General features: G+C 43.6%; 2 protein-coding genes across 3 annotated transcripts in view; both read right to left on the reverse strand.

Moving 5' to 3' along the window:
• LOC115076510 overlaps positions 1-3,009 on the reverse strand; it is a 47,295-nt gene extending 44,286 nt beyond the window's left edge. The window contains exons 1-4 of the mRNA XM_029578051.1: positions 2,946-3,009; positions 1,967-2,083; positions 1,127-1,248; positions 19-163 (exon numbers count right to left, since the gene is read on the reverse strand). Of these exons, the coding sequence (XP_029433911.1) occupies positions 19-163; positions 1,127-1,169 (188 nt within the window). The 5' untranslated portion in view covers positions 1,170-1,248; positions 1,967-2,083; positions 2,946-3,009. The remainder of the gene's footprint in view (positions 1-18; positions 164-1,126; positions 1,249-1,966; positions 2,084-2,945) is intronic.
• A 3,204-nt stretch (positions 3,010-6,213) lies between these two features.
• On the reverse strand, positions 6,214-17,344 carry LOC115076751 (basic phospholipase A2 2-like). 2 transcript variants are annotated; one of them, XM_029578589.1, is made up of 4 exons: positions 15,675-17,344; positions 11,772-11,916; positions 10,981-11,087; positions 6,214-7,903 (listed from the first exon to the last, which is right to left on the reverse strand). In XM_029578589.1, exons 1-4 carry the CDS (start codon positions 15,712-15,714, stop codon positions 7,761-7,763), a joined length of 435 nt encoding a protein of 144 aa, XP_029434449.1. In that variant the 5' UTR covers positions 15,715-17,344; the 3' UTR covers positions 6,214-7,760. The 2 variants fall into 2 exon arrangements, with proteins under 2 accessions (XP_029434449.1, XP_029434450.1); XM_029578590.1 differs by having other exon boundaries at positions 16,994-17,341.
• Between the last annotated feature and the right edge of the window lie 820 nt (positions 17,345-18,164).

An 18,164-nucleotide genomic window follows, 5' to 3' on the forward strand; every position in this document is an offset into this window, starting at 1 on the left:
TTCTTCACTCTCACTTACCAATCTGTTCCATCCAGAGGTTGTCCCTTTCCATTCATACCACAGAAACACCCGTAGAAGCTGTAACTGGGGATGGCGCTCTTTCCTGTTACCAGTCTAATCATCTTGCCAAAATTCAAAAGATGGCCGTAGACCACAATACAAGCTACAACACAAAAAAAGCACACAAACATAACCAAGTCTGGGAGGGCAGGAGATCGTTCGTGTCATTTTCAGGGTCAGTGCATCACTAAACATAACAATACATTTTATTTACCAAACTGAATCTGAGCAGGACTGGAGCAGTCCTTACAACCTGAGCGTTTTAGAAACTACAGCTGCAATCAAACTTCAGAAGATTAGTGGAAAAATGGGAACCGATGGTCCTTAAAGTTGCAGGGCGCTGTGAGCCAGGTTATGATTATACACGTGCTGTCAGCATTTGGGCTTTATCAAATACAGCTGTAAAAAATCATCACTCCGAGAGTCCTCAAGCTCAAGTGTCGTCTTCCATATGAAGGCTGGAAGCTAGAGCATGCCATTTCTATCTGTGATCAGAGTTCCTCTTTGGTATCTGTCTTTCATTTCTTTAAAACTGATAGCTTTAATTTCTGGGAGTATTTGACACCATCTACCCATCATGGCAGCCTGGCACCACCTCCCCTTCAAGCCAACTTCACTCCTGTTCTCAAGGCCACAGCTAGCGATCAACCAACGTGCTGCATTGGCAGTAAGTCAAAGGGCAGCTGCATCCTTTCTTCAGCCATAGGAGAGGATGCGGGAGAGAATTAAAAAAAACCCAACAAAAAACCTGGGACTACACAGGATGACATTCTGATGAGAAGGAACTGAAATACAATGCAAGCAGAAGTCTTCGGGCCATGACAGTCAACAATGACAAAACAAATCCGCACTGTGCGCACGAGTGCTCTACAGACTGTGGTTCACCTTTTGTTCACTTTGCAGGTTCAGCAACTTTACCTGCTCAGGGACAGAGGATGTTATGATTAAGGAGAATACAGAGGAAGAGCAGTGAGGATCTCGTCTCGTTTCTATGCTTTTAACATTTTCGGCGCTAGCGTGGCAGCCGAAACCACAGGGTGAGCGGTAAAGCATTCCTGTTACTTACAGCAGACGAGCAGCACACTGACAATAAGAGCCAGGTTCTTCATCTTATCTCAGCACTCAGGAGGCATGGATTCAGATGCTCTTTTCCAAGGCAGTGCCAGCTTCTATATCTTGGCAATCAGTCTGGGATGTAAAGAGGATCCAAGGGCTGTTGATTATTAGGCATTTTGCTATTTCAGAAGGAAATCTAAAACGATAGCTTTTAAACGGGTGCGCGGGCGCCCATGTGCGTGTGTTCGTTGGCCCGCGCCCGGGGGACACGGCCATTTTATAACATTCGCACGTATATGCACACGTGTTATAAAATAGCCTGACTATGCGCACATGTGCGTGCAATTTGAAGGGGACGCGTGCCTGGGCGCGCAAATGCCGCTTCTACCGCTTAAGTGGGGAGATTTTAAAAGATGCGCGCCCACCCCATTACCAGTTTTACCAGTTCATTCCCAATTCGTCCAGGTAAGGAATCGGATTTCCAGACCCTCCCCCCCCCCCCCCAGTTTAATAGCCTCTCTTCTGCCCTGTTAGCCCCCGACCCTTAAAACCTCGCTGACTAGCCAAGTTTTTTTTGTTTTTTTTTTAACGTAGCAGAAGTAAAGTTACGCGGCAGGGAACCCCGTCCTGCGCCTGTGCATGTAATTATTTAAGCACAAATTTCAAGGTGAAATGCAGGATCGCCCATGCCCCGCCCAGTCTAGGCCTATGTACCCACCCCTTTTTTCTGAACCTTTCATTTGTGCACATACGACTACAATTTCGGCTTTTAAAATCCGATCGGCATGCGCCGGCCCAACTTGTGTGCATTTCTTACGCTTTTGGCGCACGCCCGGCTTTTAAAATTCACCTTTAAGTGTATACATCAAACTCAGCAGCTGAACATCTGTCCTTTGGAGAGATGAGAAGGAGAAAGGGTCCAGCATGATCCTTCACGCTCCTCTTGAAACAAATAAACTGACTTTGCCTTTGATCAAGTACATATTATCAGTGTAATAAAAATATACCATAATAGTAATTGTTCATTTAATTTTTGTTTTCAAATGGCTTTGATGAATTTTTTTCATTGTTTTATGTATGTCTTTTGTGCATTTTTTTTTAACTAGTTCAAATGCTTTATTAGTGAAAGTTTGGAAGAACTAAATTGTGAATATTATTAACAAAAATTAGCATTTTAAAATGTCCATTATTCAGGAAAAAACAAAAAACCTCACAAGGAGATAGCCACTTGATGTTTGAAAAACAATTGAGTTTGAGATAACAGCAGTACAGAAAAGTAATTTAATAAATGCTAAGTACTGAAGTTAGTTGTAGGGGGAAAAGGCTGCATGAAAGAGTGAGATAGGAGCTGTCAAAGGATATTTTGTGGACCAGGGGTTTTCAGAGCTATAAATGTAAAGCAATATAATATTGCTATAGTTCTGATTGGAATAAGACATGGGTTCATATAACCTTTTTTCTACTGGCACTTCCTCTCTGCATATTTCAGCCATCAGACCACATGGTGCCAACGCATCAGCAGATACCATCTGTGGCTTACCCAATTTAGGGTAGTGGTGCCCTACCAGATGGAGACCACCCCCAAGGCGAGTGTCCAGAACATTTGCCCCTACATTGTGAAGTAACTCCATCGCTGTGCAAGGCATGTACTGTGTCTCACGTGTCAAGAAAGAACCCGGTAAGGTCTCTGAAGATAACAAGATAAGATCAGGAGATTAGAAAAGTTTGGGCATGCGGGCGTACTTCACAGAGGGCTGAGAGAGTGAGAAACAGCTGAGACGGAATCCAAGTTAAACTATGCTGATAGGTCAAAAGTGTAAACAATGTACCTTACTAGTTGGATGGCACCGAGATATCTCTCTGGTCACTGTGAAATATTCATCTTAGTCCCTGAGAATATTCTAAACTGGGCATTGTTTGCTCATGTGTGTTCCATAAACGTTGTTGCCATGGTTGAGAGTTTGTCATACAATATTCGCCATATTGCAGCGGATGCACCAATTACTGAAACACAAGATGGAGGACTAAGCTGCTGTTATCTTGGCTCAAGGGACGCTTGGTGAAAGCTGAACAACTAATTAGGCTTCGTAGTTGCCATTTTAGCAGATCAGACAAAAGTCTATGACCAGAGCGCCTGGTTTTCGGTGGCATATTTCTCAAACTTCTGTGGCAACTATGAGGCAACTTTGCAGAATTTTGCAGAAAGTTTCACACCTCCAATGATGCCAAAAAAAGGTCAATTTTATTGAACACCATTTATATTGTTTTTAACAATAAATAAAAAAATGTACCAAGTACAAAAATCAGCAATTTCTAAAGTTAAGACATATAAGTTTATAAACTTTTGACTGTGGAATGTCATTTTTGTTGGGAATTGAAATACAGTGCAACCATCCTTTTCATATTTTTTGAGAAAGTCCTAGCCTGAGTATATGAACTTCTGCATGCTGAAAATGCCCTCAGTATCAGCAGTGTGTCGCGCTGTTGATTACGCAGAAAGAGACGTGTGCAATTCTTGGACTCAAGGTAAAAGATAGAAAAAGAGGTTGAATTAGTAGAGCTTGAAACTTGTCGGCAGTAGTGCCAGTCATCAAGGCTTTCTACGGACTGAAATGAATGCCCTCTCTGCCGGCTGTTGCAGACTTCCGAAACGCATCCAGGTATTGGCCCATGGAGTCTGACTGCCCACCTAGACTGTGCAAGAATCTTTGTATAAAGATGAAATTCTTCTGTGGGGACTGTCCCTCCATCCAGAAACGATATCAAAATTATTTTTGGTTTGAGGATTTAGTTGAAATCTTTTTTTTTTTAATTCATTTTCATAGGTGATCTTTGAGGGATCAAACATTCTGATGGCTTCCTTTTTCAACGTCACTTCCCCTCTGCTCCCCATTCCACTTCAGGACAGGAGGAAGTGGGTGGAGACAAGAGAAAATATGCTCTATTTTATTTTCAGTTCAGAATCATTTCTAACACTCTGTTCACTTTTTTGACTGTTGCCACACACGATGATTTGAGAATTTCATTTTATTATCCACACTAACTCCAGGATCCTTTTCCTGGGTGGTGACTCCTAATATGGAAACCAGTATTGTGCACCTGTAGTTAAGATTTTTTTTTCCCCTTCATCCATTCCCTTGAAATTTTGTGTCATTTTAGATGTTCAGTCCCCCAATCTTGCAAGGTTCTGTTGCAGATCCTCACAATCCACTCACTTTTTATATTTGCCTGTTTATTGACATTTTCATTAAAATACACGAACAAAGAAAAAGAGAAAGAACGGAGACCTTAACTGTGATAATTGTACACATACTTGAAAACATATTGACATCTTAATGTACAGTAGGTAATTCTGTGAATAATTCTTAAAAAGACCCCCCATCCCCTCCCACTCCCACAGTAAACCTAACTTGATATCAAACATCTCTTACATAGAGGATTTACCATGAAGTTATTATTTGTTATCTATGGTACTAATTTTGTGCTGAGATATTTCATCCCTGAGGACATGATAAAATGCGTTGCAAATCTGCCCACATTCCAGAGCCGTATTCCTTTCCTGAAATTCATTCCATTTGTAGCTCATTATGCGTTGTCGTTTTCACAGTTTGCCAGCTGGTGGCGTGTCTGCCATGCATTGGATCATTATACACTTTTTGACTATAATCATGCTTTTACGAACTAACAAGGCATGATATTTCTTTAAATAAGCCAAGCTCATAATTTTTGCCGAATTATTACTCTTCCTGATTATTAGACATATGTTATGGGATGTCGAATTTTTAAAAGCTTTCGGTACGTAAAATTGGGAGCTACGCATGTAAGCAGCATGCACACATGTAAGTAGTATTTTGTAAAAACCTGAAGTATGTGGGGGTCGCGCGTAAAGGTGGAAGGGAAAATGGCAAGCTCAGGGCACTCTGGGGCAGGGCTCTGAAGTTCGTGCATGTTGCTATTTTGTAAGCAGTGTATGTGCGTGCATTACCGCACTTGTCCATCTGCTTTAACAGACGCTAATTGAATCGCGGTCCTGAAATCACACTTGTGTTTTGTCTGCAGTTTTCGGGTGAGAGATTTGGGTGAAGAGGTGGGGGCTAATTGTTGGAGCGGTTGGGTGAAGTATTTTGATATGCGGACTATGCACATTCATTCTAAAATAGATGCCTCCACGTATAATTGATGATTATTAAATGCATATGTTACATAGTTAAGCTCTGGAATTCATTGCCAGAGGATGTGGTTATAGCAATTAGTGTAGCTGGGATTAAAAAAGGTTTGGATAAGTTCCTAGAGGAAAAATCCATAAACTGCTATTAATTAATAAGCAAATGTAGCTTGTGAATTATTTAATGTTTGGGGTACTTGCCAGGGACTTGGTGACTTGGATTGGCCACTGTTGGAAACAGGATACTGGGCTTGATGGACCCTTGGTCTGACCCAGTATGGCATATCTTATATGCTCGTAAAACGTATAAGGTAGATTTTAAAAGACACACTGATTTTATAACATATGCACGTCGCCGCGCGCATGTTATAAAATATCGGCGCATGCATGGGCGCGCGAGTGCCGAATCGCATGCACAAGGGGAGAGAATTTTAGTAAAAGCCACGTGGCAACACGATCAGGCCTACCCCAGTTCTCTATCCCCCTACCTATTCTTCCTCCCTTTTCCCCTCTCCTCCTCGACTGCTAAACCAACCCAAATTTTTTTTTGTTTTCCAACTTACTTCATCTTCAGAGCAGAAGTAAGTTGTGCACGACGGCAGCACCGGGACAGCACAAAATGGTGAAATGGGACCATCGGTAAAGGGCCTACATATTTTGACTTTGATCCTTTTTTTTTTATTATTTCATGATGGGCTCAGATTTGCTTGTGTTTATGGAAGAGGGTTGGAGAATAATGAAAAGCTCAGTGCCCTCTGCTCCTCCCTAAGTAGGTTTTTATCCAGACCTTTGTTTCTTTTTATATTTATTTTTTTAATAATATAAATGATGGCCCCCCCCCCCCCCCCCCGCTCAGTAATTCAAGAAGTACAGCAGACAACAGCCTTTACATTTCTTCCCATACAAGGAGAAAATGCTCTTTAAACCTTGGAAATCATTGCAGTCCTTTATTTACTAATTACAACAAAGCAAATCAACACCAGCAGAGACAGAATTTGAAAAGTATGGTCAAAGTAAAATGCAGTTATAATATGAATCATGTAGTACAGAATTTAGAGGCTGTACTGTCCTTGGATTAGATTCTTTGTGGGTAGGGATATCTAATGTTGGGCCACTATAAGAATTATCAAGACCAGATAGGGTCGGTCTTCAGAAAGCTCTCATACATCATCTTTGGATGTCTTCTTATGGCAGGGAGTGGGGGGGGGGGGGGGGAGGGTTTAATAAAATGTACCACGGTCTTCCCAGAATCCAATGTGGCAGACTGAAATAGCCAGTCCTGCTAGGGCGAGATCATGGGACTGCTCAGGCCAAATTCTGTTTCCCACTGATCGATCTCGCCGGCGCCTTTTTACTTAAACCTTGAGTGAGAGTGTGTGCATTGGGCCTGTATGTACGTCCTTTTATCCTCAGTGACAAGAGGCATTTCCAGGGATGGGGCTGGGGAAGGATTTGCACCCACGCACAAACGTTTATAATTTCAAAAGTCTGCACGCATTTGTTCTTGGAAAAACTGTCCGTACAAGTTAGAAGGCGTAAACGCGGGCTGGCACTTTTTCTGAAATAATTTTCAAAGGGAAAGTAAACATATCCATTCCCTTTGAAAAGTCCACAGGTAATTAACTTCGAATCTATGCAGGCAGCTACAAAATTATCCCCTTTATGCATCTTCTGGGAAGTTGAGGAACCCAAGGTCTCAGCTCACATCTCACAATCCAACTAGATCCTTACCATACTTGAGGAGGAAACGAACAGTTGTATGAAGGGCAAAGTAGCATGGAAAAGGCTGAAACTGATACCCAGGTGGAGATGAGATAAGAACCAGTTCCTGACCCATTCTCCATTCCATCTTCTCCCTAATCCTGCTAACTTTCCCAGGTAACATAATCTCTTCTCAACAAAACCACAGAACCTGGGGAGCTTATAACTCATACAGAGGGCCATGATCCCCAAGGAGAATCTTTTCTGTTGTGCATAACATGGGTTAGCACGCTACCATTCATGTAAAGATATTCAATTACATGAGCATCATGTGATGAAATGCCTTGCCAATTGTAATTTAGGTTTGCTCTCCTCTGGATGAGGCTGTTCTCAGCTCATAGCGTCTCTACCTTCATATTCTTTCTCATTGCCAAGGCCGGTCTTAAAGCACAAACTGAGCTTCCATGACTTCCATGATGGAGGTGGTGGTGTGTGTGGGGTGGGGGGGGGGGTGGGGTGAGGGGCTGTGAAAACCAGTGGGCTGGGAAAGAATTGGTGGGTTGGGTCTGTGGAAGTTAACTTCAGGAGCAATTCTTTATGCCACAATTTCAGAAATATCTCCACTGATCCCCTGGAGGAAGGTAAGGTTTGGAGTCAGTGTCCTACAGAAAGCCAACACATTCAGAATTCCCGGATACGTGAATTCAGACCCTACTGCTTTTATTTTTCCCTTGCAATTGCGCAAATTGACAAAGGGGCTTAAGAGTGTGGGCCACCCTCAGCATGCCACTCTCCTGCCCCTGCAGCGCGCGATTTTCAATCTCTGTTTCCGATCGTAGGTGTCCAGGTTCGTCTTGAAACAGAGCGCTGCAGTTCTGTCGCATTCACATGCCAGCATCCCACAGTCGTCTAGCTCATTATCTGTGGGAGAGAAAAACGAATAGCGTGTGAAAACCTGACCGTTTGCAATGCCAGGATGTTTCTTCTGCGGGCTTGTCACTGGCTAGGATGGAAGTGATGGGCATTACTCACTGCTTGAAAGCAGGGGTTTTTTTGTTTGTTTTTTTTCAGATTCCTTCCTGCTCTTCTTCCATCTTTATCAATGTCTTGCACTTTGAGGATTTTTATCTCTAGTTGGTAGTTCCCCTCCCTGCTCCTATGCGCTTCCAGCTGAATCAAAATCAGAACTGGCACCATGAGCCTTCATTCACAACTACCTTTATTTCTTTACTTCCTTTATTTAGATTTTTTATATTCTGCTTTTTTGTGCTTCTCCCCGCCCCTCTCCCCCAGGTCACATCCCCTCCCAACTCACTGTAGTTCACTCATTCGTTCTCAGTTGAGGGCCCTGCAATCAGCAGCCCTAAATCCACTCATTAACCCTTTGAACCCATTGTCCCTGAATTCAGGGATGGCCTAATATCAATATCAACACCCGTTATCCTGGTAAACCCGTACAATCGCATACTGAATAGCCAATACTAATATTAAAAATAGCACATTGACAAAAATTATTGGTTTTCCCGAGGAAATTAGGGTTGACAGGTTTATCGCCATAGGAACCTAGGGTGCCATTGCGTGATGACTGTGACCCCTCTCCCTCACCAGCCCCTGCAGGGGCTTCTCAATTCTGACTCCACGGCATCCCCAGCCCTGGCCAACCCGGGAAACGGGCGACCCGAGCTGGAACCCAGGTCCTCCCTCATGGCAGTAGGGCAGCACTAGCCCTGAGCCACCGTAGGCGGCTCTTCCTAGTTCTGCATTCTGAGAAAGAATGAGCATAGATTTTCTTCTGCATTCACAGGCTGAGAGCTGACTGCTTTAGACCCTGCTTAGCTCTATAGCAGTTCCCTGGTAAGGGCAGCCAGAGCTTCAGTTTTCAGGTTATTTTCCTTCTGAATGATGAACAGCAGGATGAAGTAAAGGTTATAGATCTGTGGGCGGCTTGGAGAAGAATTGACTGACGGGATATGATTGAAGTTTATAAAACCATGGATGACGTGACACAAGTTAACAGGAAATGGTTAGGGGGACGCTCCATGAAACTAACTGGAAGGAAATGTAAAACATATTGAAGAAAGTATCTTCTTTCCGTCAATGCATAATTAAGCTGTGGAATATGCTGCTGGAGGATGCAGTAAAGGTTAATAAAATAGCAGGGTTTAAAAAAAAGGTTTGGATAACTTTCTGGGGGTCAGGTCCATTAACACTTATTAGTCAAGTAGATTTGGGGGTTCGCCCCATCTTTTGTGAATGAGCGACGGGGAATGGACCTTCCTTTGGAAATGAAGGAGAAAATGAGTGTAGAGGGGAGTGGGGTTTCCTTAATCTGTCCCTCGATAGTAGCATCAGAGTCCCCCCCCCCCCCCCAGAGTAGGCGTGGTAGAAGAGGTGTGACACTTCCCAACGGGTGGGGTCATGAGTTTAACAAGCCCTGGTGGTTTGGGGGTTCCTTGGGGCGACTCTCTGGTTAAAAAATGTGCTAGAGGGTGGTCTCTCCAAGGGGAGGGGGACGACTTCTTGTCCTGAGAAGGTGGCTGGGGCCCATGGTCGGAGTGCCCAGGCCTTCGGGACTGAGGAGGTCTTATCTTGGGGTACGAGAGTGGTTCCTGAGTTTCCCTGAGGATCCGTAAAAAAGGGGGGAGCTAAGCTCCGTCTAAGAGGGATTTCTTAAGAGAGTTAGAGAGTCAGAGGAAAGACTGCCGAACAGGGGAAAGGTCCCAGCGCTTACTGTCTGAGGAAAACATCAGTCAGAAGCTCCTTTGCTTTTCCCCATTGGATGTAAGAAAGTTGCATCCAGGAGTGCAGGTACCAGGGGAAGAGGCCAAGGAGGTTCACCAATGCCAGGTACCCACTTCTATTGACTTGAGACTGTGGATTTTGGTTCTTGTGTACTGCTCAGAGCGTAACCTATTGTGGATTTTTTGTTTCCTGCACGTGAGTTTACACTTAAGGATTTTATTTCTGAATAACGGCTGCAGTGTGGTGTATTTCTGTTTGCAGAGGAGCTCCAGGCACAGAAACGTTTAAGAGCCTGGGAAGACTTTTCCTTCCTCACCCACCCCCCCCCCCCAATGCATCACAACCTGGCAGCACGAGTGTAGCAGTGGCCCATGACCTCCCACATAAGCCCCTGTGAACCCAAAGAAGTTGGGGGCGGGGCTATTTAGAATTGACAGAAGGTGAAGGGGAACGCTTGATTGGATTGTACTGACATCTGTTGACCCTCATGGCAGAACACACCGCACTGGGGTTGTGGTAATCCAGCTCACTCATAACTCTAAACAATTTGGGAATTCAGCTACTAGACTGCACCAAGTCATCGGGCAGAAAAGGAGCATGCCTCACTTTTGAATATTGCGACTTAAGAGTATTAACTTCCCAAAGTCAAAGCCCATAAATGCAATGCAGCAAACCCAGGACTGGCTCTACCTACAATGCCCTGAGCTTATCCAATAACTCTCTCAGTAATCCCTTTCTGGCAGCTTTCACTAGGAAGGAGGGAAGTACATTTTTCAGAGGGGGGAGTGACATCATGGCTGTGGCAGTTCAGATTCTGCAAAAATCTGTGAAGTACACATGTGAATGCAAGGTAACATAGATAGATGACAGCAAAGAAAGACCAATTGATCCCATCCATTCTACCTAGTTACCCTTAACCGCACTGCTATGGATCTATCCCAGCTGTACACCGTAGAAGCTTGACTGCTAACTGGACATCACGCCTTATCCAAGACAGTTTTTCTCGTCATTCTCTTGGGCAGATAAGCATGCAAGATTCTCTGTTTAGTTCACATCCTGCCCATCCCATGTATAATCAAACATTTTTGAAAAAGTGTGTTTTTGAATTGGCTTATGTTAAAAACAAAATGACAAAATGAGAAGGCAGATGAAACCCACCTCAGCACAGCTGGAGACCGTGAGATGCCACTACACGCAACCCCAACAGTTATTCTATGAATTTTATTTAAAACATCCCTACCCAAAGCTATTCTTACCACAGGTGACGTTTCCATTGCTAACGGTGTAATCGTATCCGTCAAACTGTGGCCTGCAGCCCCCTGCTGAGAGATCTGCATAGCAGCAATCATGAGCATGGCAGCATCTGGAAGGAAGGAAAGCAAAACATGGTTTTATTTCTAGCAACGTAATATAAAAAGGAGAATGTACACCGTAGTCACAACACGTGGAGCTTCATTGGTATAGCGTTTTCCCGATGAAGCACTCCGCCCCTTGTCATTATATGCCAGTCTTTTAATTGTATTTTAATTGTGAATTTCCAAAAACTAAAGAAGAAACATGGATGCCCCCAAGCGTCAGTCAAAGAAAGTCAATGAGAGATTAACAACTTAACTTAATCCTCTCAAGATCGGCGTTCATGAAGTTTCCTTCTTCCAACAACTTCCTCCGGAAAAATCTTGAGAGGATTAAGTTAAATTGTTATCTCTCATTGACTTTCTTTGACTGACGCTTGGGGGCATCCATGTTTCTTCTTTAGTTTTTTGATATTCACAATTAAAATGTTTAAATCACTGCTTAATGAAACAATTAAAAGACTGGCATATATAATGACAAGAGGTGGAGAGCTTCATCGGGAAAACGCTATATTGATGAAGCTCCACGTTTGATGCCTCAAAAAATGTACACAACTGTGTTGTTTGATTAAATGCGTGGTAAGCTCTCCACTCAAGTTCTGTTGTGACTATTTATTTCTAGGAAGCCTCAATAGTTTTGCTCTAAAAATGCAGTTTTTTTTCCAGAACAGCTCTTTTTCTTTCTTTTCACCCACTTGTCTGTTGCATCCACAGGTTTCCCTCTTCCAGCGGCGCCGCAGTAGCATCCGTAACTGGCATAATGGACAGCAGCATCCTTTCCAGTTACATCCTTCACCATCTCAGCAAAGTCTATCAGGTTCCCATGGACCATGATATAAACTGCAAGGGAAAGGGAAAGCTGAAATCTAGAAAGGCAAGACAAAGACATAGAGCGAGAAGCATTGGCCAGGCCAGGATGTGCCAGACTGACACGTGCCAAAGGTTTTGTAATAACTGCCACTGAGCTGAATGCTTCCGAGTAGCACAGCCTCAAGGTTTCTAGCAAGGAGTATCAACATATGAACTTCCAATCCCAAGCTCTTTTTTATTTTTGTCCTTATATTATTTTGGGCTTCCAGCTTAATCAAATCTTGTCTCTTTAGGCCGGCCCACTGGCAGAGCTCTGCACTGCCAAGTGTCCCCAGTTTATTTCCCAGACTGGGCCTTCCGCATCCCGGGTCAGCTGGGGATACTACAGAGGCAGCATTTTTGGGGAGGGGATGGGGGGGGACGACACGACCTCATGGTCCTCATTAAGAGCAGCACCTGGTTGCTGGATTTAGACCCCATGATACAAGGTTCTGGAAGGAGCCTTGTTGCATGACTCCTGACCCCAGGCCCGTGGCTGCAGTGGCCACACTAGGAACAGTGGGAGGGTTAGAATAGGGGAAACCTTGTTGTGACTGAAGATTCATGCTGCCAGAATCCTAGCTCTGGTACTGATTGAATTGGAAGCAAAAGGAGAAAGGATGGACTGCACCTGCCTTCCCTCCCCCCCCCCCCCCCTCAAAAAAAAAGAAACTGTTCTCTTTGAGGTTCTGGTTCCAGGAGTCTTCATCGCAACTACCCAGGGCATTTTCTCCTATGTTATTGCCACTTGTTGCAGTGATAGTCCTCCTTGGCCAGGGGGCATGAACCACAGCTCCCTGCAGAATGCAGTAACAGAGACCTGTAGATTGGCCATTGATGCTGGCCTGGAAAGCAGAGCCCCGGCCTAGGAACTTAGCTCAAGCCCTCCGCATGGCAGTGTACAACACCGCAACTGAGCCATCGGGCTCGCCAACAATCCTCCGTTCCAAACCAAAGACACTGCAGATGATTCCCTCTGGGTAATGTCGCCAAATGGATTTCTTTTGTGCATATCACTAAGGGAATGAACCTGACTCGTGAGCCAGTGTATGCGGGCTATGATCTCAGTCTCTCAGATTTAACGCCGGTGCTCGTCTTAATACTTGCATTGTACCAAAGACAGCTTCTTTCTGGAGTTCATAGGGTTTAATATAGACAGGTGATATATCAAGATATCTTTGGAGGTTCTTTCAAATCAGGACAGTGACCCACTGCAATTGAGTCTATTTCTGTATCTTTCTGCCACATTTTTTTGGTTTCTGATTGCATCTCTACAGACTTGAGGATCTTCTCTCTCGCCACGTGTAGCATAGAATAGTCACTTGATGCTGACACCTCAATTAGCAAGGCCATTTTGGGGTTTTTCTCCTTTACCACTATGTCGGGTTTTCTTGCATCGAGCTTTTTATCGGATGGAATATAAATGTTCAACGTCTTCATTTTCTGCAGTTCTGTTAGTGCTGTCATTCCAGTGTTTTTCTGCTACAGCGTTGCTATAACATTTAACAGTTTTTGGTGGATAAGCCTTGCTATCTTATTCCGCCTTTCTGTATACATGCCTTCCGATATCAGCACATCACACCCAATGATGAGATGAGCAACCATTTCCAGTTCTCTGCTACATTGGTCAGGGGTTTTTTGTAAGAGTTTTTTCTTTGCTGTCCAAAGTCTGCTCCAGTGCTTCATTTATCGATCTGCCCTTATCGGTCAATCTTTAGATTGACGTTTACCCTTCTTTAGCTGTGCCTGTGTCCGGTTTTGACCCATGTGTGATTGCTGGAATAACTCTTTGCATTTTCCACTCTATTTGTGCTTTACACAATCGCTTTTCCTTGTTTGCTGGTTGAATTTTTTAGAGATTTTTTTTCCCCCTTGGTTTGCTGATTCTATGGTCTCATTCCCTGAGTGTGCTGGCAGATTCTTGCTAGTTCCTTCCACTCATTGAAACCATTGTCCAAGCTCAAGGAAGGAGACCGATTCAGCACCTTGAGTATTTGAGTCTGCTGATGCTGTTAAGTGTAGTGCACTCAGGTAGTCACATTAACACCCCGTGATTAAGTTACAATATTATTGATGCTTCCCTGCCGTCTCTTGTTTCCACTTTGGAGCCTGTGCTATAAAGTGCGCAAGTGCTGAAAAAATGAATCGTCATTCCACCCCAGAAGAGGCTTAAGTGCTATGATTCATAAATGTTTTGGGGGCTCCTGTTTCCATGAAAGGTGCCACGGCAAAGCAGGCAAATCATTTTTGCTTCAGATGTCCTTCTTTGTAACACAAACCAATCTTGCACAGACTCATTGTTAGAATAATCCAGTTCTACAAGAACAGGATGTTTCAATAGCAAGCAAAGTTATTGTTTCAAAGCCCCATCATCCTAAAGAAGAATCACTCTGTTCCTAGCATTAAACAAAATATCAGCACCCTGTCTGCGCTACTCAGAAACCCATACACCAGCCTGCTTGTTCATGTCCCTGCACTTATCACACTGGGTACAGAGAGAATATAGAATGGTTGCCCATTACAAAAAGGTTTCATTTGACTGCTCATGTGAGGGTAGGTGCATGCATAAGTCATGAGTGGCCATCACAAGCCAGCAATGCAATTCTTGCTCACAGATAAACAATGAGCATAAACTCTGCATCTAATGGAAAACCACGGCCTACTACATGTGCTACATGGGAAATGGCATTTTGTTTAAATTAGTGAATGTGGCTGTTGCAGGCTGATTCAGTGAGGGGTGCCTTCATGATCCCACCAGGAAATAAAAAACTAGTGACATCAGTAAGGTCTGATTACTTATTTATTTATTATTGGCCAGCAGTCTCCTGCAAAATTCCAGTCCAATTCCAGATTAGTATTTAAAATTCTAAAAGCAGATTTAAAAAAATGCATATTATATTTTATGGACATTTCTTTAATGGTTGCTCAAGGAGATAAGGAGACAAAGGGATAGATCACTGAAGGGAGATTACAAAGATATGGAAAGCATAAGAAGAGAGACAGACTGAGATGTAATGTAGGTAGGATGATAGAATAAAATTAAGAGTGTTATTGAGAGAGAATAGAAGCATATAGTCAGAGAACGAGAAGTTATAATGTAGAGCATACAAAGGACAGGGTATTTCCTGCTGCAAAATTCCTTTTGTTGCTTCTGGTGCACCAGCTGCTTTCCAGCTGAGTTGAGCTGGAATAGGCGAGAAGTAAAAACCCAAGCGATATCTGGAGTCAAAATGGCCAGGTAAACAAGAGGGTCTCAGAATCCTTGTCCCATAATGCCGCTGAACCAGCATTAATCCCATGGAGCAGAAAAAGACCATATGGCCTATTTAGTCTATCCATCCACACCAACTGCTCAGCTCTAAAATGCCTACCACTCTCAGACATCCCTTGTGCTTATCACGTGTTAACTTGAAATCAGATCTTCTCCTTGAGAGAGAGCAACATTAGAGAGATAGAACCTAAGGGCTATAGGAGGACAGCACAGCATCTAGCCTTCCTTGTCTCAGCCTTCTCTTGAAATATTTCCTTCTGTAAAGCTATAGAAACTCAGAAACGTGGAAATGATTGCAGAAAATAACCAAATAGTCCATCCAGTCTGCCCAGGAAGCTTAAGGTAGTAACTGCCACTCTGTGCAGGTTACTCATACACATTTTAACAATATGCTCCTTCACCCCTGCCACAGGATTCACTGCAATAAAACGAAACCATTCTCCGAGGCCCTCTCTAGCAAAGAGTTTCTGTTACTTACAGAAGACAAGCAGCACACTGAGAGTTACAGAAGTCTTCATCTTTTCTCAGGATTTGGGAGAAACAGAACCGAGTGCCCTTCTCAGTCGTGAAGAATTCTCTCCCGTCAATGGACAAGTCTTCAGCCCAGCATTTATTACATTTAAACTCTTCTGGGGCTGGAATATTGTTGAGCTTCAAAGTGATAAAAGCAAACGATATGGGTACACAATGCCAACAGCAGCTGAACATCTGAGCATCGAGGAGAACATAGATAAGGGAAGGAGGGATCTAGTTTTCCCTCCCCCCCATCTCTTTTGATCATTTAGCTGGTTACACTAGAATCAGACAACCTGGCTGTGGCTTTGATCTTATCCATATTATCAGTGGAACAAAGTGTTTAATGAGGTACATCTCAATAATTTTCTGGAGGTGATATAAGCTGGCAGGCAGCCAAGTCCATCAGATGCAACAGATGCCTTATTTCATGCTGACTGTAATCTTTTATCCCCTCTCATTGGTACTGTTTCCATATCCTTACTACTAATCCTCCCTTGCTTATGCTCTCCCTATATATATCCCATATCCCCTCGTTCTCGACTTATTTTGCTATTCCCATGTCACTCCCTTCAGTCTTATCTGCTCTCTCCAAATCCTTCTAGCCTGCTTTCCATCAGTATCTCTCTGCATTTTGTCACCTGACATCTACCCCTCACCACAGCTACTGACCTGCAGCATATCACTCCTAATCTGTCACTTCAAACAGCAGGAGCACCCAAGGCAGCTGCAGCTGCAAGTCTGAATCTCTCGCCAGTGTTGCAGGCAGCCCACTGTGCCAAGTATAAGAATACTCAAATTAGAATGCAGATAGGGAAAATAGTCTAAATTATGCTAAGCCAAAAACTTTCAGCAAAGTGTGAGCAACGTGTCTTACTCCTTGGATGGCACCGAGATGTCTCTGGTCCACTGTGATCTTTTCATCTTAGTTTCTGAGAATGTTTTAAGCTCAAGATTATTTGGTCATGTACAGTATGTTCCATAAACATAGTGGCTATGGTTGTTAGCTTTCGCCATACAATATTTGACATTTTGTAGCAGAAGCAGATATTGGTGAGACACAAGATGGAGGAATAGGCTGTTGTTGTTTTGGTTCGTGGGAAGTTAGGTGAAAGCTAAGCAGCTGTAACAAGATGCCTGAATGGGAGGTAGGCAGACCTGCACAATACTAAACACACACACTGACACACACACACTATGATACAAGATACGAGATATATAGTAATGAAAATATAGCTTTATTTACAGCACACACACTTCATTTCCCATGACTATAATACATACCAAATCAGCATCCTGCCACTCATCAGGTCAGGGAACCCCAGTGCGACCGAAAAACAGCATCAGGTCAGGGAACTCCCAGTGTGACCGAAAAGCAGGAGCACACAGCTAATCAGCATCCTGCCACTCAGGTCGGGGAACCCCCAGTGCGACTGAAAAACAGGAGCACACAGCTAATCAGCATCCTGCCACTCATCAGGTCGGGGAACCCCGGTGCGACCGAAAAACAGGACCACACAGCTTCAACGGGAAAGATCCTGCACCACTCGTCAGTGCACAGGTGAGGCTCCAAGTTCCCACCGGAGAACCCTGAACTTTTATAGGGCTTTGTAAACAAGTGTGTGTGCGTAGATGAGCCAGCACTGGGTCTGGGAATCTTTCTGTAGGGCTGCTGTCCAGGCATTCCTCCTCCTGTTGAATCAAGTCCCAGGCACAGACAAGCTGCTCTCCCCCACAACCACTTGTGTAAGCCCTGCTGATACAGCTTTTTGCTTAAAAAACAAGTCCCCAGCTTAAAAAGTGACAGGACAGCATAATGTTTGTTATGAGAGCATTTTTTTAACCCATCGTATTACAGCAGCTAAACATCTAATTAGGCTATGTAGCTGCTGTCTTAGCAAGAATGCTGGATGGCAGCAAAACATCAAAGAAATATATTCTAAATGCAGCAGCGCTAATAATAGTAATTCTTACAAATAAGATGCTCTTATTTACTAGCAACCAAGAGGTGTTCCAGAACAGAGGTGATGCTACAGATAGGAAGAGCTGCACAGCACACACCAGATCTTTTATGACATATAGTAATACAGTAGATCTGGTGTGCACCATCTTCTCCTGTGCAGAGCTTTTCCTGTTTGTAGATTCATCTCAGGTTCCATTCTGTAGCACCTCTTGGTAATTAAGTAGCTAGCAGCCACTTATCTGCCTCTCTTTGCATTGTGGATATATACATGTATAACTGCACCTCAGTTACCTGTCCCAAACCATTCCCAGCAGTCTATGTTTAAAATATATGTATTTGTTGTATGCTAGTTTAACTGACATCCAGCATCCTTATATACATAAGATACCAGAATACTGACAATCTACGCACTAATTACTTCCTGTGTTACAAGTGTCCTTTACTGCTCTTCTCACCATTAGGGATTTATTTCTCTATTACCACATTTCCTTG

This window comes from Rhinatrema bivittatum, chromosome 15 (assembly GCF_901001135.1).
Source record: "Rhinatrema bivittatum chromosome 15, aRhiBiv1.1, whole genome shotgun sequence".
Taxonomy (NCBI): Eukaryota; Metazoa; Chordata; class Amphibia; order Gymnophiona; family Rhinatrematidae; genus Rhinatrema; species Rhinatrema bivittatum.

Coding starts and splice junctions, on each gene's coding strand:
- LOC115076751 (XM_029578589.1), bottom strand. CDS start 15,714: ATGAAGACTTCTGTAACTCTCAGTGTGCTGCTTGTCTTCT. Junction 11,917..15,674: donor CAGTGTGCTGCTTGTCTTCT/GTAAGTAACAGA, acceptor TTTCCCTTGCAG/TTTATATCATGGTCCATGGG. Junction 7,904..10,980: donor CAATGGAAACGTCACCTGTG/GTAAGAATAGCT, acceptor TCTCTCCCACAG/ATAATGAGCTAGACGACTGT.